Here is a 27,206-nt window from a genome sequence, read left to right on the forward strand (position 1 = left end):
TGGTGTTCCCCTCCATGTGCCATCTCCTCTGTCCTAAAGAGGTTGTTCCCTTCTCAGACAGTTTCTGCGACGGGACCTCCAGGATTTACCTCCTGGAGAAACATCCTTGTGTCCCCAGTGCAAGAGGTTTATTTCCATCCCTGGCTGAGCCAGGACCACCACTTGCCATACACTCAGCCCACTTTCAGGCCAAGGAGTGGTTTGGAAGGATGTCCTTGCCCAAAACCTGTAGTAGTGACTAACACTCCTCAAGCTCTCACCAGCAAGAGAAAAGCAGTGCCAAAAGAGTCTGTTTTCCACCCTGTTCCCAGCATCCAGCAGCCCTGGCATCCTCCTGCGCGACACTGACTCCTCGTGCATCGCACCTTCCACCATGCACTGCTGTGATGGGCTGTGGTGACATTCCAGACACAGAAGTAGATACCCCAGAGGTGTAGATACTCAAGCTATACAGAGGAGCAGGAAAAGAGCTGAATGGGTGTAGGAGAGGCATTGAAAGGCTCTGAAGCAGCTGGGGCTCTTGCTTGGCTTTGAGTCTCTCTGGTGCCCCCCCACTCCTTGTAGGGGTTATAGCCCTCCAGCTCTGTTCTTGATGCTCAGAAGTTTCCTCCTACCTTTTGCTGCCATGAGCATGTATAAATCACAGCAGCCCTAACTTGTGCTCTTGTGTCTTTGCCAAGGTAATTAGTACAGTGCACATTTCAAGAGAGTTATTTCTCTCTCTGGAGCAGACTGCCAGAGCCTCAGCATGCACAGCACTGTCTCTTTGCCTTGAAATGCTTTATCAGACTTTGGTTTTGTTTAAAGAAAGTGCTGAGGAGAGCAAGAAATTAATGAAGGGGTCTTACATGGAGCTCAGTGTGTCCCCAGGGAAGAGGGACAGAGTGATAGCTCCATGTGCCTTTGGAGGAGCAGTTTTTCTCCAGCCTGGGTATCTCTACTCCCACAGCCATCCCAACAGTTGCAGTGCTGGTGCCATCAACTCCAAAATTTCCAAACACCTCAGTAAAGCACCCAAAATCTCGAGGGTTGTGACAAAAGAGTGAAAACATCCATTTGTGTGCATCCCTCCACGAGCCTGTAAGCACAGAGTGTTATTACATTAAGGGAAGTCATATAAATGAGCTTCATAGATACCCACAGAGCTGGGTCCTGGTTGTGGATCTGCATTAGGTTACCAGATGTTTCTCCTTTATTATCCAGGTGTATAGCTGCCTTTTGGTGTTTGCTTAAATGTGCTGTTTTTAATGTTCTCTTCTCATACAGCACTTCCACCACTGGGCTACATGTAGGAGTTGCTGGACTGAGCCCCACACACAGTGCTTGCCCATTAAGGTCTGCCCTGAACATAAATGCTTGCCTGGCATGAGGCTACCTTACTTGCTTTTGATAATGGCAGTCCTCCAGTGAGACACAAATAAGGACTGGCTCATCTGCCTCGCAAGATGAAGAGAGATTTCTGATTCAGTTGAGCCACAATGGATTCATTATAATGCTGCAAATTTCAGTAGAGTTCTTCCAGGTCACTATGGATCTGATGCAGATCAACATCTCAGTCAGCATTTCAATTATTTATCAAGCACACTGGCTCTTCAGAGCCAACAAAACATTGCTCCTTTCACCCTCAAGTGTTGAGTTGGTTCAAATAACCTCCAGGGCAGACGGCTGGCTGTGGGTTATAAATAACTCCAGTATTTCATTTCTTACAGTACCCTCCCCTTGCTCCTACAGTGTAGTGTTTCAGCTGGACCTTCAGTCTGTTTGGAATGGCTGGGTCTCTCCAATTAAATGCTTTATGGGGGCTGATTGACTCAGGGTTTAAGAAAACTGAAGGAAGAAGATCATTGCAGTATCGGCAAAGTATGTGAAAGAATAATTTACACCATAGTCTAGAGATAAGGGAAAAAAATGTGTCATCTCAGTAAGGGACAGTAGAGGCAGAAAGGCCTGGTTAGCCATGAGCAGAATGGGGTTGCTAAAACCTTGAGCCAGCCTCAGGGGTAGATATGGCTTTTTGCAATGTGAGTGTTAAAACTTGAAGAAGGGGCATCTCCGCTGGCATGTCTGCACGGAGAGGGACAGGCTACTGCATGCAGCATCGGCTGGACATGAATGATGGCTGACATGGGAGGTTTAACACTACATTTGCCTAAGGCAGCTCTGGATGTGTTTTTTCCCAGCTCTGCAGGGCTGGAGGAGTGACTGCAGCACTGTGTGGGTGCGCCCCGCGTGCTTTAGCTCAAACCAGGCAAATAGTGTTCAGTGTCCTACTTGTCCTGGGGCTAGATTTTTTGGGAAGTCTGATTATAAATCCTGAAAAACCAGGACAAGACTGTTGTTAGCCTTGGGCAAGGTAGGGAATTTGATGTGGGCAGCAAAATCATTTGCAGAAGTAGGAAAAGGAAAGGCTGTGTGTGTTTCTGCAACTGTAGCAGGTCCATGTGCAGCCTGTGCAGGCTCTGCTGCAGAGGTGGAGTGACTCCCAGGCATCCTCCTCGTTGTGCCTGGGGACACAGAACATGGCACAAGCCACAGACACAGCCTGCCCTCTGCGTGACAGCTCTGTGGGGCTCCTTGTCCTGCTTTCCACCAGCTCTTTCTCCCCAGCGTGCTGGAGAAGAGGTCCATGCAGGTGGCCAGTGGCTCTCCAGTTGTACAGCAAACCTTCCTATGCAGCTACAGTCTCTTGCACAGTATAGAAACCATGGATGGTGCTCAGAGCACATCCTGACACCATGCGGGTGGCTGGGTGGGTGTCGTCACCTCCCATGTGTCTCTCTGGTTCCCAGGGCTCTGCCCTACTGCTGCCTGGGAGAGACTAAAGCTGGTGCAAGTGGCTTGTGTAAGCTGCTGAGTGAGAAGGACAACCACAGCAGTGAAGCCAGTATGGAGAAGGCTCTTGAATGGGGAATGGTTGTGCTCTGGGATGAGAGGGACTAGTGCTCTGTGGATATACAGTGCAGCCCACGAAAGCTCCTCTTGCCACATGTATAGGAGAGGATGGAAGGGCTGGTGGTTGTGTTAATGAAACATGGAGGAAGGCCAGGACTTCTGCATGGGTCAGTGTAGGGTCAACTGCACCGAGTTTGTATACAGAATTCCTCTTTGTCCAGAATGGTGCCAGTCTTTGGAGGTGGGTTTACATGTCCTTGAACAAACTCCTCTCATGGTAGTGCTTGCCTGCTAGAAAGCTTAACAGGACAAATATTAAACAAGACATTTCCTTTCTTCTTCCTCCCTCTTTCTCACCTTCTTGGGAGAGGCAGGTCTGAGGGTCACATGTCTCTTTTCTCTTTCTCTAGGCTCTGTGGGTATCCCCCTTTCTATGATGAAAATGACTCCAAACTCTTTGAGCAGATCCTTAAGGCGGAGTATGAGTTTGACTCACCGTACTGGGATGACATCTCCGAGTCTGGTAAGATGCTACAGCTCATTTAATTGCAACTATGATGCCTGCCTGCCTGCTTGTGGCAGGTCTCCTCCTCTAGGGTGGGAATGCAGAGTTCCTTTTAACTGAAAACCACCAGGAATGTGCATTTCTTTCAGCTGAAAGAGTTTTGCGAAGTTATTTCTGCAGGAGAGCAAATTAAGTACCATTTTGTCCAGTCACACACAGATCACTGAAATAGGACAGAAAGTGAAACCAGCAAAGGAGTATCCCAAGAAGACAAAGCAGTTTAATCTCTCCATCATATGCAAATAAAATGCGTATGGTTTACGTGTCATTAACGATGAGGAGGCAAACTAGTTTGGCCCTGATACGGGTCTGAAGTGAGCCTGCAGTTTGTACAGCAAATAACCCAAGAAATTAATGTCTTCCAAATGAGGCAGCTAAGCAGATTCACAAGCTGGAAGTACTGTCTGTGTGGTCAGATCCAGATAGCTGCCCATACGCTCGCCCAGGTCCCCACCCATCTCAGAAGCCATTTATTCCATAGCCTCAGTCAGAGAGGCAGATGTACTGCCTTGTTACTGGCAAATGTGCCTGAAGGCTTCTGAATCCTGCACAGGCTGTGGTCTGCCAGCACCAGGGTCTGCAGGTGACAGCTGGGGTGAGTTTGGCATTACACCCCCAGTGTGCCATTGACACACAAGCTCGGTGTGCAACCTGGGGGAACATCTGGTCTTTCATGACAGATGAATGAATTCTAGGAACTTTTTATCAGACAAAATTATGTCTAGAAGTGCAGTTTTCTGATCGATTAGTGCTGCTGATTAAGGCAGGGGAGATATAAAAAGAAGTGGTTTATTTTAAAAATGATTATGTATCCTGTTATCTCTGCATAGAACAACATTTCATGCTGCTTACATCTGTGGTCCAGATATGATTGTGATGGATTGCTTAGAGATATATGTGATGAGAAGTTTTTTTAAGCCCATAAGGGTTTTCTGAGAAAATATGAAGGTCTACTGGCAGACCCCTTTGGGGGGAGGGTGGGGGGGGGGGAGTACACCACCTAAATCCAAGATTTTCCTGCCATTTTTGGCTTTGCTGTGCCTCCTTCAACTCCTCTCTCCTGAAACTACTGGACACATGCCATGCTATGATCTCCCTTCCCTCCTTTATAGTGTCTACTGAAAACACACTGCCTCAAGCCCAAGGGACTCCATTTCCCTCAGTAACTTGTTTTTAAATATGCAGCATGTCCTCACAGCTGCCTTTGCGTGCGATTGCTTGGAGTGAGAAATGAGAAGCTCCTTTCACTGTGGCATCTGACCCCCTCCTTGCCTTTCCCACTCAGTTTACCACCATCTCCAAGAGTTATGGCCATATTCAGGCCACTAAGGTGGTCAGAGGCACTTGGATGACCAGGGATCCAGGAGCTAGCTGGCCTGTACTCTGCTGACTGAGTTTTACATCCCACTCCTAAATATACTCACAGGATTAGATGCCTTCAGCTTTTATCTGTCATACTAAATAGCCTGAGTTTGGTCTGAAGTCCCTTGGGCTGTATCTATACTAATATATGACAAATGACCCAGGGTCATTTTCTGGTGCTGTGACCAGATGGCACTTGGTAGCCTGGTCAGTGCTGTCAGCTGATCATCCTGCAGCAGAACTGGGCATCAACCCTGTCTCTTTAAATAATCATCTCTTTTTTTTTTTCCCCAGCTAAAGACTTCATTCGGAATTTGATGGAGAAGGACCCAAATAAAAGATACACCTGTGAGCAAGCAGCACGGCACCCTTGGTAAGCAACAGTCACTGCTGTGTGAAACTCTCAGGACAGAGAGCATCGTTTTACATGCTCTTCCACATCATGGAAGTGTTTTTTGTGTCACCTGTTCTGTAGTGACAGTAAACTGTACTAACCCCTACTAAATAACTATCTGCTCTTATTCTTAAAACCCCTACCTTTGTCCTCCAGCTTGTCCTGGAAATCCATGTTGGACTTTAATCACTATGAACTCGTAGAGTATCTATGTAAGGATTCAGTGGAATGCTGAATTATACATGTTGACTGTAGTGAAGCAGTGGAATATGCCAAAATGATTGAACCCAGAAATCATATTTTGGGGCAAAAGGTCAAATTCTGCAGGTGTGCAGAAAGTTGGGTATCAACTTGCTCATGAGGCCTTTGCCAAAGTAATATCAGAGCATTCACAGAATGACAGAATGACAGAACGTTAGGAGTTGGAAGGGACCTCTGGAGATCATCTAGTCAAACCCTCCCTGCCAGAGCAGGATCACCCAGACTAAATCACACAGGAACACATCCAGGTGGGTTTGAATGTCTCCAGAGAAGGAGACTCCACAACCTCTCTGGGCAGCCTGTCCCAGGGCTCTGTCACCCTCACAGGGAAAAAGTTCCTACTTACATTCACATGGAACTTCCTATGTTGCCCCTTGTCCTATCACTGGCCATCATTGAGAAGAGCCTGGCTCTGTCTTTCTGACTCTCACCCTTTACATATTTATAAACATTCATAAAGTCACCCCTCAGTCTCCTCTTCTCCAAGCTAAATTTGCCCAGTTCCCTCACCCTGTCCTCATAAGGAAGGTGTTCCACTGCCTTAATCATCATGGAGAGACTCAAGAGCATCTCATGAAGTAGGAAGTCCTCATCTGTGCTTCACAGATGATAGTCCACCTCCTACTTGCAGTAAAGACCTGGTTTGATTCGCTGTTTTTCCTCTCTTGTTGAATGGAAGAGAGGGGAAGCTCTAAAGAAGGGTCATCTAAGTCCGAACTGGCTATAGCAATGCACTCACTCTGCAGTGACCACAGAAAAGCACCTGGTCTGACTGTATTCATAATTTAGACTGCTGCTAAGTAAGTTCTTTAAATTATATCATACCTTTACACATGGATGACTTCACCAACATTACCCAAGGATTATGTAGCTGAAGCAAAAGTAGATCATGGACTTTTGACCAGCCATGAGTGACAGAGCATCATCACCCCACACTACCAGCTGCACCTGCAAATGGGCTCTGGATCTAAGCCTTTCAGGGCAGGGAGCCCTACATGAAGCAAGATATTATTTTTGCTGTTATAATAGCTGCAACAGAAAGGAGTCAATAGCATGTTATTTTCACCCCTGGTGTGCATTAGGCTGTGTTTTTATGCTATCCTAATTACCACAAATAAAATTTCCTTTTGCAGTTTCTGGAGTGCTGGCTGGAGAAGACCATAAAACCATGCAGGGGAACAAAAGTTTCTCCTGAGCTTCCATAGCCCCTCAAAAAAGCAACTGGGCCAGTGTCATAACTAGCTCGACAACTTGATGGACTGCAAAACTAGCCTGGTGATGCAGTTTGAGCCTAGGGATCAGCCTCATTAGTGTAACTGAGTATAAAACACGTGACGAGAAAAGCACCAACACAGAAGTTGTCAGTAAGTTTTAAGGTAACACTGCTTCCTGCTGGGATTTGGAGGTGTTCATTCAGAGGATGGAGTCTGCATCCCTCTGAGATTGGGGAGCTTTATCAGCAGGTGTCTGGTCACCTCTGCTTTCACAGCAGATGTGGGTTTTGGACACGTTCCTGAATCTTCCTAGCTCTGAATGGACAGATCTTGGTGCACAGCCTAAAGTCCTGTTAAATTTCAAGGCAGAGTAAAACTCAATTGCTGTAGCTGCAGAACAAATACTGCAGTTTGGCTTCAGGGGGTTTATGCCCTCTCTCTGATGCTCACTGCTTTGTCTCATCTCATTGCTGCTCTCAGTCCTGGGAAGATGGAAAGTAAATACTTTCAAAGATTTTTACCATTCTGGCTTAGCTGCTGGCAAACTTTAACCAATATACAGGCTGATGGATTACCCCCATTATTAACAATTTGGCACTCATGAGTTCAGTAAGTTATGACTACAGAAGTGGTAGAAAGACAGTGAGATGGCACTGATTTCTTCATGGCAGGAGTGATCTATCAATGCCTGACTCCAGTTTGTCAGTCACTGTGATTACAAATTAAGCTGAAGATAAGATTGAGGCTCAGCCTTTACAATGAAAAGGTTTTAGGAAAGGCTTGGGATGCAGAAGGCAATGTAAATCATTTAGGAAAGCAGAGTTACTGCTTTTCATGCCAATGACACTGAGAAACATTTTACAGATGGTTTTTAGCTGCATCAGTGGTTGGCATCGATACAAATGGAGATGAGAAGTCAAGACCTGGCCCTGCCCTTTTTCCAATGTCCCATCAATAACTACATTGTCTGTGTGACAAAAAGGAAATCTGGGAAATGAAATCCAGCTTTTGTGAGCTGAAAAAAATACCCTCACTCAAACCATTTCTAAATGATACTGACCTGACTCTCAGGAAATTAAACAAGTTACAAAAGTCAGTGTTAGAAATACAGAATAAACAATGGGAATGCAACTCCCAGCAGAGAATGAGGTGACCATTTGTATAACTGAGAGACAGATTTTTCCAGAGCCTGACATCCAAGATATACATAACATAAGCATCCAGCTCTTGGCCCACTACATCTGCGTTGGTTGCTGGAGTGCAACAAAGAAACGTGGCACTTGTAACACACGCAGCTTCTGGGCCCTCCTAAAGGAACAAAATGATATAAAGTGTTTTCATTCTTTCTTTTTTTTTTCTTTTCTTTTTTTTCTTTTCTTTTGCATGTCATGGCCAGTGGCCAATGGAAACTCACAGGCTGCTCCATAACTTTCAATATTTTATACAGAATCCAATATGCCATTTTAAAAAAAAAACCCAAAACACAAAAACAAAACAAAACAAAACAAAAAAAAAAAACCAAAATAGTTTTCCCCAATTTCTGTGGCAAGGAGTCTTCTACCAGGCTGACTTTGCAAGACTACCTCCCAGCTGTGTAAAGTATGACTCCGGGTCAGCCTTTGAGATGGCAGAAGTGCAGATGGACCACAGTAGGGAGGGTTAAAATATTCACCACATTTCCACCCCACATCCCAAATCTACCTCCCCTCGAAATGGAGACAATATGTACCAGTGGATTAAAGAGCAGGACAGTAATACATTGGCAACAAGGCATGGAGGTTTCCAAAGACACAGCTCCAGATCTGTCTCTGTTCTCCCCAGTGAGCTCTTGAGAAAAAAATTGTTATCTCATTCCTTCCTGCACTGAAAATCTTCCTGTGACATACATGTTGCAGTTATGGACCTCTCTGGAGAATGGTGCAGTGATTTTTTGCAGGGTGAGGACTCTATATTGATAAATGCCACTAAAATACCTTTATGGGTGGGTAATCAAAGCAGCTCACCTGGATATTATCTGTTATTTCATAGTCAGTGCTAGGGTCTCCTTTTGCCATTAGTTGCAATTGCATCATCCCTCCCCTTTGAAGAAGGGAAAGGCCTTTTCGGTGGAGGAGGAAGAGAGCTCTGTGCTTCCCATTTAGGTAGCAGGAAGAATTTCTGTACTGAAATGGTTATCAGGCATTAGAACAGGCTGCCCAGGGAGGTGGTGGAGTCACCATCCCTGGAGGTATTTAAAAGGCATGTGGATGAAGTGCTTAAGGACATGATCTAGAGATGGACTGGTCAGGGTTAGTCCATGGTTGGACTCGGTGATCTAAAGGGTCTCTTCCAACCCAGGTGATTCTATGATTCCTCTCGGTGGCCAACTCTGTCCTTCTGTCAGCCTGGGCATTTTTAAGTTTCCAAGAAGTCCAGGCTCCAGTTCCTCTCTGGTGATTGCATTTAGTATTGCAGCAGTCAGAGATAAGGATGTAAGTCTTCAGCCAACAGAGAGAGGGGGCATCCCATACCACCTTTTCCCATGAGCATGCATTTTTCAGTGTACGTTCATCCCCCTTAACAACATCACCTTCCATGGTGCTTACATAGCGTTGTCTTCACAGACTTCAAGTGGCCCCAGAAATGATATGCTCTTGCAGAGTGCTTACACTTCACGTAGGCCTTAATTTCATCCCACAAAAGGTATTTTTTTTTTGTCTTTGGGATTGGTTCTGTAGAGCAAAGTAACTGGAGAATCATCTTTGAATCCTATAGTTCACGTAAAGTAAAATCCTGATTCTTGAGGTTGTGAGTTTTGCCACTGAGGGTCAGGGTTTGGCTCCTTGTCTCCACAGATGAGCACAGAACATCAACCCAAGTCACCGATGGTGTGCAGATAACAGAGAATTAGAATATATGGAGGGGTGGCTCCATGTAGTCACATTTTCCAGCTATCCCTTTTTCTGTGAAATCTTTTCCTCCAGTGCCAGACCATTGGGATCAGCCACAAATTAGGAAGAAATCTATCAAATCATGAAACTTAATGCATTCATCAGAATGTGATTATGATAAAAATAGTTAACTGTGTCTAAGATAGCTACCTGGCCATGAGTTACTGTTGTTTCAATGTATCATGTTTGTGAAGCACAAACTGATTCCAAAATATGCCTCTGATTTTAATCACCACGTTTTCATTGAAAACTTCCAAACAAAGCTTACAAGAACTGAATCTTGCCATATATTACATTGGTGCCTTTAAGGTTAATAATCTCTTTGAATTTCGGGAAACTGCTCAAGAACAGCCAGCTATTCACATGACTGAATGTTTGTACAGGATCAGACCCTAAAAAAAGTAAATACTTCTTCCCAATGGCCCACTTTTCTGTTCCGTATCTGCTCCCCACATGCCTGCGTTTACGTGATGTTTTGCTATTTATAATCAAATGGCCTTGGCAGGGGGACAGTATGTTAAACTTCGAGTTGGCAGAAAAGGAGGCTAATAATTGCAGTGAAGTATGGTAGCTGAAACAGTACAATATGTAAGATTTGTTGGTATAATAATCACACCCCAGCCTGTACAATCTGTCCATTTATACAGATTGCTCCAGTTTAAGATGCAGGTGACTTATTCTTTCCATTGGAAAAGTTATTTGCTTTATGGCATCTCTTTTACTGAAGTTTGCACTGTTTATGGCATGTTGCAAAGCTGCAACCTTCTGCTTAGCTGCTCTGCGGTGACTTTTTGAAAAGAACATGGGAAACGAAGGTAACAAAAGAATGGGGTCATTTTGCTGCAGCTTGATACATTTTAATGCTTCCCTAGCTCATATTAATAGCAGCAATTAAGTTTATTAAATATGTTGCTATGTCAGAACCCACATCCTGTTTAGGGCAGTCGCTCAGGCTGCAGTGATGGAAGGAGAGCAGCAGAAACGCAAGGACCCGGTTTTTCTAGCGATGGGATCACACTGTGCTCTCTGTCAGGTCAAACTGGGTCCTGCAGCCCCAAATTCAGCCTCCAGACTTATGTCAGCGGGAAAGGTAACAGTCCTCAGAGGGCGAGGAGAAGGTCCAATGGTTAGGGAAGTAGTACAGGAGTTGGAAGTCATGGTGTGAATTTCATGCATTTCCCAAGTGACCTTAAATGGGATTGAGAGACATATGCTGAAGCCAATATGACATAAAAGGCAACTTGGGACATCTAAATTAAGTGTATTTATCACTTCCCTGTATGGACTTTATAGGGGAGGATGAGGTTGTGGCAGTAAATTAGATACCTGTGTCCGTGGGTACGAGTGTGGCTCTCGCCTCTGCTCGTGCAGAGGGAACCCAGATACTTGGGACATGTCAACGTCCATCCCCACCCACGCCAAATAATCTCAAAGCTTTGGCAAGGGTTGAGCCTCTGCAAATTGTAACCATGACCCTAAGTGTTTATTATGTGCCAGAGAGCATGAGCCAGATAATAATTTCCACCCGGGGAAAGGACATGGTTTACAAAGAGCTCAGTTCTCAGACAATGTTGCTTGAAGTGTGAAAAGGGCTCCCTGAAGGGAACTGCTGATGTTTACAACATTAAATCAAACTCTTATCGAGATCATCCCTGCACTCTATTTATTTTGGACAATCACTGATAGAGCATGTGCACATGTATATTTATATGCATGCGTGTGTGTGTATAGGTATAGAAGAGTTATGATCCTTCAGTGTTATCCATTACAGCTAACTCCATGTTTCCTGTCATCATACTCAAGGTATTTCCAAGCACTGCTTGGCTAGCACAGCATTTGAGTTGGCTGCCTTCAGTATGAAGGTTCAGAAAATAATGGCAGATGAAAGACTCTGCCTGCCATTGTGGGCAGGAACGATGTGAGAGACATGTGTTTGCAGTATGCTAACAAAGAACCATCCAAAAGGAAATTTACTGGGTTTGTCTTTGTTGGAGACTCTTCTAAAAGCTCAGAACTGCTATTACTGTGGTAGCTTTGAACCCAGATAGAGATCTAAAATGGATTAGATACTATGAAGTAGTATTTGATCATTAGATTAGATTCCTCTCATGTACAGGGCCGTGTTTGTTATGGTTATTCATGAGAAATATCCCTCTTAGCTTCAGTGGAAGTATTTGATGGAGAGTGGTAAAACTGTGGCTCTTGGTATCCAATTCAGTGCGTTGAAATGTTGATTCTGTGTATTTAACAACTCACACACAGAGTTCCCCAAGTCACTGTCAGCGTGTAGCAGCTTTCAGGGGCTGCAAAACTGGGGCCCTGAGAGAAAAGCCAGGTTTCAGTTAGGCTAATCAGTGCTTGCTTAGTGCTGGGTGATGCTCAGTGTGATAACAGGCCATGCATTATTCCGATTCTCTTTTTGTATGCCTGTGAGGTAGGTAGAAGTATTATCTTTCACTGGGCCAACTGGTACAGCTAGTAAAAAACAAGCTTCAGTCCTGATGCCTTTAACTTCAAAGTCAGCTGCAAAGCCAAGAACTCTTGCTCAGGGTTTGATTAGATTGGGATCTGTTTGATCATCTCTGAAACAGAAGGTGGCTGTTTCTGTAGGAAAAGGAGATTCCTGTAGGAGATTCTGTAGGAAAAGGATTCCTGTAGGAGAAGAGCATGTTGTGCAGGAGAGGGAGGAAGAAAGAAAGATGCTGAGATGTTTTTGTCCAAAAAGGAAAAGCAAGATGGTTTAAAGACTTGGAGATTTAGGGAAAGGTGGAAGGGTGATTTTAACATGCTGTAAAGCCAGTATCTCTATTAAATTTCATACATTATCTGCTTAGCAGGGAAACTAAAGTTTGTGATTGAATAAATTCGGTGTAGATGTGACGATGCTCATGATACCCACCTCAGGGTGAGTGTGTGCCCAAAAGCTTCTCTCATCTTTTCAAACACTAACAGAAGATACAAATTCTACTGAGTGAGCTGGGACTGTTCAGCCTGGAGAAAAGACTAAGGGGGGGACCTTATTAATGTTTATAAATATCTTAAGTATGGGATGCAGGGGGAATTAGCCAGCCCCTTTTCAGTGCTCTGTGGGGACAGGACAAGGGGCAATGGCTGCAAGTTGGAACACAGGAAGTTTCACACCAACATGGGGAAGAACTTTTACACAGTGAGGGTGACAGAGCCCTGGGACAGGCTGCCCAGGGAGGTGGTGGAGTCTCCATCTCTGGAGATATTCAAGACCCGTCTGGACACCTCCCTGTGCAATATGAACTGGGAAGCTGCTCTGGCAGGGGGGTTGGACCCGATGATCTCTCCAGGTCCCTTCCAACCCCTGTGATTCTATGATTCCATGATACCTGCTCACCTCCACCTCTCCCATATCCTTAAACCTCCACATCTCCAGCAAAACATCAACAGCAAATGGAAGCTAACATCTCTTTTGTTTTCCTAGAAGTAAAACTATACTATAGACACAACATTTCCATTAGTATTTTATTAAAGTTTGAAGATCCTCCAAGTGCAAAAATACAGTAAAATCTCAGAGTCCTCATGTTACAGCATTGCACCATTACCAGGATAGTTCTTCAGAGGCATCTTGGAGAATGTTCCCACACCTGGCTTTGGCAGCCAGGGCTGAGTTTTGGGCCGCAATGTTTGGCATACAAGCTCGTGTTTGAACCAATCCTGTTGTGCTAAATTACCCCCAGCACCGCTGATATTTTCCTCTGATTAAAATCTGCAATGTGCTAATGTTGCTGAAGAAACCTTAGGTGTAGGATGATCCTGCAGTGTTTGAGGGCTTTACGGGGTTCATCCCTTGTAAACAACTACTATTTTCCCTACTTTGGAAACACCCAAATCCTAAGACTATTTTTCTGGAAATACCAGGATTACATAGTGAGCATAGAATCCATGGTGCTGGAAGACACTTCATGATCTATTGGAACCAGCAGTTTCTTATTGAAAACATTAGAATTTCAGAAAATGATCCCTAAACTCAATATACATAAATATATATAGCCTTTGTCTGAGCTGCACGCCCAATGAAGTTTCATATAGCAAACACACATTTGCAAGCCCTTGTGGATGCTGGCAGGAAAGACCTTCTGGAAGAGCTGGCAAGGGTATCATACCCCAAGAACTTGGTCTGCCCATGTTTTCAAAATAACATTTGACAAGAGGGAAACATGATCTGTGCTAACACAGCTTGTTAACAAACTTGTTCATAAAGCAAAAATGCTTCATTAGATTTGGAGGAAAAATGTTCTTTGCAAATGTGAGTAAATTTTCTCTTTGCAGTTTGGTCTTTTTCATCAGTTGCTGAACAGATACTGTGGGTGGAGGCTGTCCACATATTAAGCATTTTCTTCTGCAGATTTCTAGTATAATGGTCAGTGCTACCACATGGCTCATGTTGGGGACACCTGCCTCCACTGAGGAAGTGTCCTAGGACAGAGAAGAGTGCTCGTTACATTTTGGAGTGACTGTACGGCCTGTCTGTACCAAAAGGCTGAGGAGTGCAAGGAGAGCTTCAGCTTAAGGCCGTTCCCCCTTGCCCTGTCACTCCCTGTCCTTGCAAACAGAACTTCTCCAGCCTTCCTGTAGCCCCTTTAGGTACTGGAAGGGGCTCTCTGGAGCCTTCTTTTCTCCAGGCTGAACAAGCCCAACTCTCTCAGCCTGTTTTCATAGCAGAGGTGCTCCAGCCCTCTGATTGCCTTCTTGGCCTCCTCTGGACTCACTCCAACAGCTCCATGTCTTTCCTGTACTGGGGTCCCAGAGCTGGACACAGTACTCGAGGTGGGATCTCAGAAGAGGAGAGAAGAAGGGGAGAATCACTTCCCATGACCTGCTGGTCACACTGCTTGTGATGCAGACCAGGACACAGTTGGCTTTCTGGGCTGCAAGCACACATTGCTGGGTCATGTGGAGCTTCTTGTCCACCAACACCCCAAGTCTTTCTCCTCAGGGCTGCTCTCAATCCATTCTCCACCAAGTTGTGCTTGGGATTGCACTGCCCCATGCAACAACCTTGCACTTGTTCTTTTTGAACCATGTGGTTCACATGGACCCACCTCTCAAGCCTGTCAAGATCCATCTGGATGGCATCCCTTCCCTCCAGTGTGTTGACTGCACCACACAGCTTGGTGTCATCGGCAAACTTGCTGATGGTGCACTCAATCCCACTCTCCATGTCACTGACAAAGATGTTTAACAGCACCAGTCCCAATACTGACCCCTGAGGAAAGACTCTTGTCACTGGTCTCCAATAGGACATTGAGCTGTTGAGCACAACTCTTTGAGTGTGAGCATTCAGCTAATTCCTTTTCCACCAATTTTTCAATCCATCAAATCCATGTGTCTCCAATTTAGAGCACTGGAATAGGCTGCCCAGGGAGATTGTGGAGCCTCCATCTCTGGAAATATTCAAGACCCGTCTGGACGCCTATCTGTGCAATATGAGCTGGGGAGCTGCTTTGGCAGGGGGGTTGGACCCAATGATCTCTCCAGGTCCCTTCCAACCCCTGTGATTCTATGATTCTGTGATGCTGATTCCTTAGTGTCAAACTGGATCTTCTCCTACAGTGGGTGGTTCTTCATTCTCCCAGTCCCTGCTTTTGGCTTCAGTGACTTAGGAAGTGTGTGTCTGCAGCACTTGCTGGTGAAGACCATGACAAAAAAGTCATTGAATATCCCAGCCATCTCCATATCCTGGGTAACCAGAGCCCCCATTTCCTTCTGGAGAGGGCACACATTTTAGGGTCTAGTCTCTTAGTTTACCCCCAAGAGCAAGTAGTTCATCTCATTTCTCTCACATCTTGAGTGAGTGTTGCCATCAGGAAGGAGGGGAGAAACTTGGAGAAGACCGGTCCCAGAGAGCAGTACTTAGAGGTGCCACTGACACAAAGTTAGAAAAAGCTTTGAAGAACAGGGTGACAGATTGGAACAACTTGGGTGAAATTAATGTTTCCAATTCATGGCACACATAAGTAGAAACAGCAGGCTGGAGCATGTAAGCAGAATTTCATCTTTTAAGAAAGACAAAGCAATGCTGCCATTCTGCTGCCTTAGTTGGAAAACAGAGAATGCTTCAGGTACCGCCCTCTCAGGAAGATGTGGACTCTTTGGAGAAAATCCAGAGAAGCTCACTAGGTCAGAGGATTAGAAAATATGAGTTATGAAGAAACAGTGAAAGAATCAGTTTGTTTAGTCTAGAGAAGAGAAGACGGAGAGAAGACATGATAACAGTCTTCAAATATGTGAAAGAATGCTACAAATACAAAGGGAATAAACTATTTTCCACGTCTTCTGAGAGATAGTGGAGCACTGGAGTAGGTTGCCTGAGGAGTCTCCATCTTTTGGAGATCTTTAAGGACCAGTTAGCCAAATATCTGTCAAAATTATTTTGACAGAACTGGGGTGGGGGGAAGCTACATGACCGTTGAGTCCCCCAGATCCTCTGATTATTTTATTAGAGGTCCCCAGACAGGGAGACTCTGGGCCTAATGGATTCTTCAGTTTCTTAAAATTATTGTTGGCAATGGACATTGGGTTTCTGCACTGTGGCTAAAAAATTGATTTCTGAAAACATCACATGTGACTTAGGAGGCAATCATTGCTTCTTGGCTTCACCTAAGTTAGACAGCAGTAATTACCCCAGCACATGGCCCAGCATCAGTTCATTATGGTGCCTTCTCATCCGACAGATCTCGTGCCTTGAGGAGTTAAAAGAATAAATAAAACACCCTTGAAATAATTATGTTTACTGGAGGTTTGAGTGTGTTTGTATCTGTTGAGGAAACTGTACGAGATCAGTTAAGTTTTTAGGTTGACTGTTGTTCAGGTTAAGTTATCTGTGAGTCTGTGCTGCTTCAGCAAGCATCCATGTATCTGCCTTACTGTAAATCTACATTAATCATGATGAATGGCTATATATGTTGCAGGATGGCAGGGAAATCTCCAGTGCAAACACAAATCAGACAGGTTGGAGTGGCTCTGGAAGCTGCTGCATGGCTGAGGCTAAAGTAGTCTCCGTCTGCTGATGTTAAATCTTTAGATGTAAAGGAAAAAAAAAAGGCAGAATGTTTTCATCTAGGGCTGTAATGGTGACAGAAAGCAGCCGTGCACCAACAAAATAAGGCCATACCTCTTTGTAGCTGCCAGACCTACAAGCCTTATCTACACTTGCTTTTGTTGCCCCAGATTTTTCCACCACTGCTGCCAGCAGAGGCAGCAGTGGGAAGTTTGAGCCCTCGTGTGAATGAAATCTTCATCCACTGCAGGAACAATCATACCTTGGGCCAGCCAGGAGGAGAAGAAAGAATATACAAGGAGAGCAAAAATAAAAAAAACCTCCTAAAACTTGTCTTGTTTGTTTCAGGATCGCTGGTGATACTGCACTCAACAAAAACATCCACGAGTCCGTCAGCGCTCAGATCCGGAAGAACTTTGCGAAAAGCAAATGGAGAGTAAGTGGCCTATCCCCAAGGGTGGTACTTAGAGGTGAACCTCTGCTACTCCCTTGACCACGCAACCACCTTCTCAGTGTTTTAGGGATCTCCTGGAGAGAGTCCAGAGAAGGACTACAAAGATGATTAAGGGCCTGGAGCATCTCCCCTATGAGGAAAGGCTGAGTGAACTGGGGCTGTTCAACCTAGAGGAAAGAAGACAAAGGGGGGGACCTTATTAATGTTTATAAATATCTTAAGTATGGGATAAAGGGGGAAATGGCCAACCCCTTTTCAGTGCTCTGTGGGGACAGGACAAGGGGCAGTGGCTGCAAGTTGGAGCACAGGAAGTTCCACACCAACATGGGGAAGAAATTTTACCCAGTGAGGGCTACAGAGCCCTGGGACAGGCTGCCCAGGGAGGTGGTGGAGTCTCCTTCTCTGGAGATATTCAAGACCCATCTGGACACCTATCTGTGCAATATGAGCTGGGGAGCTGCTTTGGCAGGGGGGTTGGACCCGATGATCTCTGGAGGTCCCTTCCAACGCCTGTGATTCTATGATTCTGTAATTCTATGATTAGTGCTGTTATGGCACAAAATTTTGGTCAAAATAATTGGTCCAGACTGAGGTTAAATGGCCTGCAGGGCTTTTTATAGAGGATTCTACTCACGAAGTGTGCAAGCTTAATGAGTGTGAGCACTGGGGTTGCTCACAGCTAAAGCACCCATGGTTACATGTGGAGCTGGGGTCAGCATCGCAGTGGGCATGAAGCAATGCAGACACCCTGTGTGCTGGAGAAGGGAAGGATGTGTCAAATGTGACTTTCCTTGTAGGTCGGCACATCCCAACTGAGTGCTAGAAGGAATGACAGGGAGCAGGACCAGGGCAGAAATGTGCATGGCTTGATATTGCTGCTCCTAGCTTAGAAACTAGAAATTGGGAAAAGTTTGAAGGATTATGGACTCGTTCACTTTCTGACGATGCTGAGCAGCCAGGAGAGGAGCAGAAGTAGTCCTTCCACTTCCAATTTTATTCTGTTTCCTCCAGCAAGCGTTTAACGCCACAGCAGTTGTGCGACACATGAGACGGTTACACCTTGGCAGCAGCCTGGACAGCGCGAGTGCCAGCGTGTCCAACACCCTCAGCCTCACCACGCCGCTTCCCGATGCAGCCACACGGAAAGATTGTGAGTAGCTGACCTCCTGGCACAAATCCTACCAGAGCAACCAAGCAGATTGACGGGATCCCCATGTTCTCCTTGACCCCCCAGGCTGCAGTCCTCACTGCTGTTAGGTTCAGCTTCCCACAAGCAGGTGTTCAAAACAAGGACTGAAAAGGCAGACTGAGGCCTTTATTTGTAGCTGGCCAAAAAAATAGCAGTTCGGTCAGAAAAGTTTATGCACCAAAACACAAGCTTTCAGCTTGGTGCATTTTTGAGAGAAAAACACTGTTTCTTGTGAAGAAAAAGGGCTTTCGCTTGGGAAAAAGACCCAGACCCCCACAGCAAAAAAAAAAACCCCACTTTTGTATTTGGTTGAAAGCTGAAAAAGCTTATTCAAACTGTTTATGTTTGAGTTTCCAGTATTATGATAAGACATTTTTCTGTAAAAATTGGCTTACTTTCCATTTCCATTTTCCATGGGGGAGACTGATCCTGCCAGTCTGACCCAGCTTCCCTCTCCCAGGGCCAAATTAAGCTCCTGTACGAAGAGGTTCATCTGTCTGAGCAGAGCTCATGCTCTGTACACCGCAGTGGGACTTGGCTTGCTGCCTTGTTTGTTATATGCTGTGACTGAGATTTGCAAGCTGCCCGATGGAGTCAGATGCTCGGGATATATATGGGTTTTTTCTGAACACCAGGGAAGGAGCTATGGCAGTGAAGGGATCGTTTGGAAAACAGAAATGCTTCCTCTGCCTATTTAATCTCTGGCTTCTGAGCATTTCTTTCCTTCGCTCCTGCCCACCTGCAGAGATTTTTTTATATCATGCAATGGAGGAATGTGGACTTCACTATTAGAGGAGATCGTTTTAAGGCGTGACACCAAAAAGGAATGCTAATAGCTTGTGGTATGGCAAGTCTGTGCTTACTTGACTGGGGACTTAAGTGGCTGTTTCTAGACTATATTCCACATTATTCTGGAATCTAAATCACCCACTATTGAGGATGGATTGTGGATGGTGCAGCTATCTGCCAGCTGGGGTTTCTCTTGCTGCCTTCTGGGTGTGGTGTGAGGTATTTTTGCATCCTGGCTGTGGCTGACCCAGAGGGGAGCCCCTTCCCTTTGCATCCCAGGCTTCACGGGAATTCATGCCCGATACCCAGTTTGCAATGCCCAGTACCAAATCCTACAGCTGCTGCCGAAAAACCATCACTGTGGTCCTGGCACGCTTTTGGCACCTGCAAAGGAGTGATGCAGTGCTGATCAACCATGTTCTGGCAATGCAGAGACATAAAAAACCCTTACAGGGGAGAAACCTGCCTTTGTTTCAGTTCCTGCTGCAGTATGGCTGAGCTGGACCCCAGTGAGGTCTGATGGCGTGCTTTGCTCTTAAATTGGTGGGTGATAAATCTCCACCCATCTATTTGATTAATCCCAAATGGTGTTAATTAACAGCAATGAATAGTCAGAATAGTCATGGACAAACATCTGTGAACAAGAAGGGTGGGAAGAGAACAATGTCTGTTTAACGAGTGCAGAATCCAGCAGGTCCCTGTACAGAATCTGACCATTTTTTTCGGTGATGGAGAAGTCAGCTGGGATATGAAGGATAGAACCTGATGCATCAAGATAGGTGCTTTTTTTCATCTTGGAAATATGAGGCAGAAAGGTATGGAAAGATTTCCAAGCATCCCAGGTTAAGTCCCACTTCCGAGGTAATACAGAAGAGCTTCCTTTCCACAAAGAAATGAGTTGAAGTGCCAGGAGATGCTGGAGCTCCAGAGAACCAGTGAGGAGAGCCAGCAGCAAATACAAGGAGCAATACTAAGAGGGAGCTGACATATCCAATGCACTCTACCAAATACCTCCTGTTGGGAAAAAAGGAAACTTCTGAGGTCTCTCTCCTGCCTCCTCCTTTCTCAGCAGTTTTCTCCAGGGACAGATTTCTTGCACGAAAAAGATCCCATGCAACAAGTTACACGAAACAGCTGTGGCACCACTGAAAAATATAGTACTGCCTAATGCTATTAATAAACTGTTAATGAGCTCTCCAAATAGTTTCAGATGCAGCAGTTTCACATCGTTGAAGACAATTAAATACAGCTCTCGCCTGGGAGTAGGTTATGTCAGGCTGCATCCTAATTCTGTTCTCTGTGCTAGGGCAGGGCAGAGATGATGCATTAGGCTGGATTATACTACCTGTCAGAAAAGTCTAAGTGAATCAGTCAGGATTTCTCTAGTCCATGCCTGGTTTGTTCTGTTTAGACATTATTGAACTGCCTAGATTGATTACAGCGCCTAGGTATCTGTGTTTTTAAGGTAACAGATAGATTTCAGTGTGAAGCCAAGATGTCAAATGTTGATACTGCTGGGAAGTGGGATGCAGCCAAGTGTAGGTGCAGCACAGTTATCCCTGAGGTTGAAATGCCTCCTTGAAGCGCAGAAAAGTAGGTAAAAGTCATAACAGGCATCAAAAAGAATCTGGGTAGGCAAGGGGCTATATCAAACACCAGTCCAAGACTATATTAATAAAGATTTCATCCATCCTTTCTTCACCAGGCTGGAAAAATCAACTGTATTTCTGAGTCTGTGTCTTCTCAGAAAGGGGTGACTACGACAGGTCCCCGTTCGGCAGCTTTACTCGCACCGGAGCTGCCTTTGCACATCAGTGCCTATGAGGCTGCCAAACTGCATGGACAGCTGCACTTGCTGGCAAAACCTATGGATCTCCCCTGTGGGGTCTCAGCAGCCACTGGTAGAGGGGTAGTTCATCTGCAGAAAGCTCTGGCAAGGATACATTTTATTTCTCTTCATTAATGTGTTCCGTAGAAGCTGCTGACATTGTGCTGGAATAGCAAAATCTTGAAGCCATCATTCAAAACTCAGCCCACTGGATTTTCAGGGGTTATGCTCTGGAGGGCTTTGGTTTTTAAAGCTGTGGTGTTGGGTTCACTGGAAGTGGGCACTTTCTATAAACATTTTAATTTAGCTAAACACTCATTTTTCTTCAAAAATATCTGTCAGAAGTCTTTGATTAGTTCAAAAGGAATTACCTGGGTAAATTTTGAGTCAACCTATCTCTCTTAGCTGGAAGTCTTTGAGACATACCAGCAAAACCTGGAGTGTCATAAGCTGCTGCTAGAATTATGTCCAAGTCACACAAAATTACATTCCCTCGAGGTTTACTGGAAGTCACCAACAAGTTTGACCCACTGTACATCTCTATCAGCAGCTTTTCAGGATGCCTGGGGAATTTTTTTTTGTCCAGGTGCACAGTCAGTCTGTTCATTTAGCTAGATGGCCATCAGGAGAAGCTTAATCACTTTTAGCATGCTCATGAGGAAAATTATTGTGAGCTGGAGGGATTTTTTAATTATAGAACACTTCATCTTCAGCCTCAGAACTGTGGAATTGGTTGAACATACACCAAAGCTGGACGTTTATTCATTGCAACTTGTGCATGCAACTGCCAGTGGTGGCAGCAAGTGAATGGCCATGGGCCAGGAGGGCAGAAGATGCCCTGTGGAGGTACCCAGCCAACCCATTGCTGCAGGAAGAGCAGGAGCAGCATCTCCAGCTGTGGTCCCCTCTGTGTAGCGTGCTACAAAAGAGACTGAGCTTTGCCCACATTCCTGCCTCCAAAACCAACATTTCTAACTCTGTTTCTGGCTTTCCTTTTAGGTATGTCTCCATCCACTCTCTGTAGTTTTGTTTCATCTGCTTCTTCAGGCGTTTCTGCAGTAGGAGGGGACCGGAGACCCAGACCCACCACAGTGACCACAGTGCACACAGGGAGCAAGTGAGAGCCGGGGCGGCGAGGAGTGGGCAGGCAGCTGGGCTGGCAGGGTTCCTCTGCACGATCCCACCCTGCGGTGCACGCTCAGTGAAGGACTAGAAGAAAGAAGATTTTTTATGGCCATATTTTATACTGCAATTCTGAAATGTTTCATTTATCACAAACTGCAATGACTCCAGGGGGAACGGATCTAACAGTCTCTGGTGCTGTACATATATATACATATATATAAATATATATATATATATGTGAGTCTAGCAATGTTCTAACTAATGAACACTCATTCTTTTCCCCAGTGATTTACTCTTTTCTCAGTGTAGGTAACAGTATATGTTGTATTTTTTTTCCCGTTAACTATGAACATCTCAACTGGATTATTTAAATAGAGATACTTTTCTGAGCTTTTTTTTTTTTTTCATTTAAAAAGCACTTCCAGCAATGTCCCTCCTTCCAGTCTGCTTGGGGATAGGCTATTTCTGTAGGTAGGAATTGATGTTAACTTTGCAACACGGGAGGATTTCAGTGGCATGCCGTTTCTCGCTCCTTCAATCCGACTGCAAGTCTGCCTGGCTTTAGCAGAGCTGCTATTGCTCAGATTAAGGAACCGCCCCTTTCCCTGCCTTCCTCCTCCTTGAAAGCCACAGCAAGAGTTTAACTGCCACTGGCTGGGAGCCAGTCCATCCTTGGCATCATCCCTGTGGTGCCGGGGATCTGCAGCACCCTTCTTTCAGAAGAGAGGCAGGTACACAGTGCCAGTCAGGAGTGGATTGGAGCTCAACAAACAAAATGTCCTTCCTGCAGTCTCATCCTGCAGCTCCTTTGAGTTGTTGTGTGTTACTGGCAGAACAAAAGAAAAGGAAGATGTGGGGCCAGGAGTTGTAGTCATCCTCTGCCACAGACTCGCTGTGCTGCCCTCCAGAGAGACATTGAGTTCACCATCCTCCTCCCAGCCTGGCATCTGGCATGGGACACATCCAGACCAACAGCTCCATGCCAGACATGCTGAGCACCAGCAGCTCCCACGGGCTTTACCTGGTGCTGCTGATGCTCAGCACCTCCCAGACTGGCCAAAACTGAGTATTAGAAAATGAATAGAAAAGTTTGGACCTTAATCTTGGTAGCAAAACTTTCAGCATTTACTCTTGGAGCTCTTAAAGTCTTGCTGCAAGGGTATCTGAAAATGAGTCTAATACAATTTAAACTCATTCTAAGGCCACCTTATTTTGCCAACCCAAGTAAGGAAGCTTTAGTTTAGAAGAGACTCCTTATCCCAAGAAATTCAAACTATTTTGAACCCCCCCCCCCAATTTCATAAGCCCAGCTGACCCTATTCTGCTCCAGTTGCAGGGGTGTAAATAAGCAGTCTCCCAGTCTGGCAGCAGTGGAATTCCCCACATTTCCACATGTGCAACCAAAACCAGGATTTGGTATGGGAATATTGTTGTCTTTGTAGAATGATTTCAAAGGTTTGGGCTCAAGTGTTCCCTCTTTGCCTTCTCTTCTGAAACCTGAGGTCGGGTTTGGACCTGATGTAGTTGCTGAGGCCACTAACAAAAATACAGTATCTGAACACATCTTTCAGTAAAAAGAAAAGCAACTGGATTTCTATCTGCCAAACAAAGAGCAGTGATGAGAGAGAAGGCAGGCATGCTGTCCTGCAGACAGGGAGGGGGGTTCCCAGGCTGGCTGCACCTCCTTGCTGGGTGCTTTCTGTGTGTTCTGTTGGGAGGGATATTCTTTCCTTCCACGTTTGGAATTAGGGTGATTTGTTTCCTTCCTGTAATACTCTGCAGTAGTTATGATGTAATTTGTTGTCATTCTCTTTGGCTTGCTATCAACTGCTGGGATCTTAAGACAAGAAACAGGAGCACTTAAAAGCAAAAGTGTTTCTGCTATAGTTCTGGGTGGTGGGCAGCTCTTCTTTCACACCAGTGGAACACAGTTGGAGACCTGACTGGGGGTTCACCACATTCTTAGAGATCTCTCTTCTCATTGAGTCCTGAAATATCTCTTGATTAAAACTCCTCTTTAAACCTGGGTATATATCTGTTTAACTGGGATGACCTAGCAGCACCCAGGTCAGATTTCTGTAGGGGGCTGGAGCCCTTTGCCCCTTGGCAGCACAGCCTGGAACAGCAAATGCTCTGGCATCACTTGCTGAAGATGCCCCAGTGCTGTTGCCACTGTCACAAATTAATACCAAACCAGGGGTAAACAATGCGTGCATGTGAGGAAAGGGCTAATAGCCCCAGAGTAGAAGATCCAAACCAAATCCCCAACTGGCCTTGCCATAAAGAGGCAGGTAGAAAAATCCCTCTGGGCTCTTTCTCAATGGACTGTCCTACTAAACAGTGTGTGATTTGCTCCTTACATGAGGACTTCAGCCTGGACTCACCTGTCTGTTACCCTTTTCTGCTTTACTTTACCGGCACCGATGTGTTTTTTTCTTTGTAACTTGTTTTCCTCAGCTCCTTCCCCTTCTTTGTCTTTGCTTGCAGCTTTGATTGTTGATTTTTACCTCCAGAGTCACAGAGGCCATCTCTGATGCCAACAGCAGTGCTCTTGCTGGGAAAACAAAACAAAACAAAACAAATCCAGAAAACCTCCAGCTGCCCCCTTAGCCTGCAGAAGAAGTTGTGAGGGCAGGCAGCCCATGAACTCTGCGAGCTGAAAGTCAGTATTGCCATGGCAGGGGCTTCTGCTGCTGATTTTGCATGTGACTTCATTCCCAGTGCATCCTAACTTCCTGCTGGATCACCCCTTCCGCAGCACAGAGTGGATATCGGCACAGCTAGCGGGGAAGTAGGAGTGCGGGGCAAACCCGGCAGCGATGCTTTCCTGGGACTGTGTTGCTCTGCTGGTGGGGTCCCTTCTGTCCTGGCTGCTATTGTACAGGTGCCATTAGAATAGTGGGTACAGAAAAATAAAGTAGGATTTTACCTATGTCTGTTACGTTTGTGGTATTGAAATAAAACCAAGCGATGATAGAGGCTCGTTCCTGATATGAATCAAACCACAGAAAGGGGTGTCAGCCCAGAGGTAGACACCCCCATGTAGTTCAGTGGTAGGCATTAGATGGGGGTTTCTGTTGTGCATGCATCCTGTGTACCTCCATGGCTACTGACAGTATTTTTTTCTATGACCAGTTGTCTGTCTTCTGGGCTCCTGCCCATCCCTGGGGAACTTTGGGGGTTGTCCAAAACTTCTCCAAGCCTCAGGAGCCAGAACAGCCCCTGACCTCTAGCTTTTCTCTCCAAACCCTCTGGAAACCAGAACGTGGACCTCCAGGCTGCCCAAGTGGTGCACACAGTGGCATCTGGTCCCAAGGCTGCCCCTTCATTAAGTGTTACTCAACTTTTAGGGAAACAAGCCCCCAGAGGAACCCAGGTAGCTTTTAGCCATTGGTGAGCAGGGAGAATGTTGTCCTTGGATGTGAACTTGATGTTAACCAGCCTGGATTTAGGGAAATCTGTGCTTTTATTTCCCCCTGGGATAACAGCTCCAGAGCAGCATTAGGTGAGTACTGCACAAAAAGACCAGACTGATTTTGCCAACAGGTTCAAGGGGGCTGTAGCCTGTTGCTTTTGCTCTTTCCAAAGAGTCAGGGGACTCATCTGGTGGCAAAATAACAGTTCCAAGACTGAGCCCTGAGGTACACAAGTATCATCCTTCCAGTACATGGAATTTCCCATTTAATGGGATTACTTGCATTCTTGCTCCATGCGTATTTATCCATGTGAATTGGGGCCTGAATGCATCCCAGAAATTATTCATGGAAAGGGAGTTTAGCCTTCGTTATCATGCTTATTCGCACCAGAAACTTGATGCTAAGGATTACACTCATTCAAGCAAAAAGCAGAAATGCACCTGGAGACTACAGTATTCAAGGAAAATAGCATCGAAACCAAGCGTGGAGGATGGGTTGGCAAATCACTGTGAGCAATGGCTGAGCAAGGAGATGGCAACCTGCTCACAAATGTTGCACAAACAGAGCTCCCCCGGGTAACCTCCAGATTTCTTGCCCAGCAGCAAGTTTTACACAATCCCTCTTGTTTCCCCCCGGCATCCCGACAGCTGGGTCCTGCCTCCCCATCCCATCTGCTAGGGTGGTCCAGTCTGTGACACACGTGTATATCTGTGTGTGTGTGTGTGTGTGTGTGTGTGTGTGTGTGTGTGTGCATGCATGTTGTGGCCCCAGGGATCACTGATCCCACCAGTGGAAGAGCAGGAGTTAGTTCAGGTTTTTTGGTCTGACTGCGCACGGTCGGGTCAAAGCAGTGTAAATAGTGTCAGAAACAGGGGATAAAGGCTCTTTATCCCAGACTCTGATTTTCAAGACCCCTTCCCCACCACAAACTGTGCCACTGTTCTGTTCAGGTAGCTATTCTTTTCCTCCTCTTCATGAATGATATGGTCAGAAGAGCGTCCCTTGCATTTTCTCCATGCTCCGGAGCGGAATCAGGGCATGTACGCTCGCCAGCGTTGTGAAAAAACACTGCTGAACTAATGATGACATCAAATGTCCAATAAATGCATGATAGTGCTCTGCATGAATTAAACTGCTGTTCACTGATAGCTCCCAAGCCTTTTCTTTATGCACATCCAACCCAACCTTTTCTTCAAGGGATTTACTTCTATGTTTTCCTTTTAAATGACTTGACGTATCTGTAGCTCGAAATCCACCACTAAGTTTCAGTAAATGCAAAAGCTGATGTTTTGTAAACAAGATACTGTAAAGCCTGGTAATGTATTTTGTCTCTCTGTTGAACGCTCTGCAGCATGTACAGGAAGAGTCACCATCCAGAGCAGCTTAGAACTATGCAGCAGTCACATACACACACCTAGAAACAGTGGGGCGGGGAGGGGAGAGTCCCTATTTGAATACAGTGCTTAAAAATTTGATCTGCATCAAAAATTCCTTCCCTGGGTTGCTAATGCTCAAGACTGCAAAGAAGCAGGTTGGTGTGTTTCTCTTTTCTTTTTTTCTTTTGGTTCATTTTTCTTAGTCAAATTTTAGACTGGTTCGCTCAGTTCTTCCTATTTTCCCCTTCCTATAAGAAATTCCTTTCTCACCTGATGCAGAATGAATTGTATTTTGGGGACCAAGATGCTGTGATTACTTGCCTGCACAACACAGGGCAGAGAGCTGAGCTAATTATCCCATTCTTTCCAAAGCACCACTAC

The 27,206-nt window shown here is 45.5% G+C and overlaps 1 protein-coding gene across 1 annotated transcript in view; it reads left to right on the forward strand.

Annotated features, from left to right (window-relative positions):
- Window positions 1–22,029, forward strand: part of CAMK1D (calcium/calmodulin dependent protein kinase ID) — a gene marked incomplete at its 3' end in the record, with an annotated part of 227,028 nt that extends 204,999 nt beyond the window's left edge. Inside the window, exons 7-11 of the mRNA XM_084268080.1 lie at window positions 3,303–3,415; window positions 5,114–5,192; window positions 16,997–17,084; window positions 18,114–18,252; window positions 21,908–22,029. Of these exons, the coding sequence (XP_084124206.1) occupies window positions 3,303–3,415; window positions 5,114–5,192; window positions 16,997–17,084; window positions 18,114–18,252; window positions 21,908–22,029 (541 nt within the window). The remainder of the gene's footprint in view (window positions 1–3,302; window positions 3,416–5,113; window positions 5,193–16,996; window positions 17,085–18,113; window positions 18,253–21,907) is intronic.
- Between the last annotated feature and the right edge of the window lie 5,177 nt (window positions 22,030–27,206).

This window comes from Gallinula chloropus (genome assembly GCF_964237585.1).
Source record: "Gallinula chloropus genome assembly, chromosome: 1".
Taxonomy (NCBI): Eukaryota; Metazoa; Chordata; class Aves; order Gruiformes; family Rallidae; genus Gallinula; species Gallinula chloropus.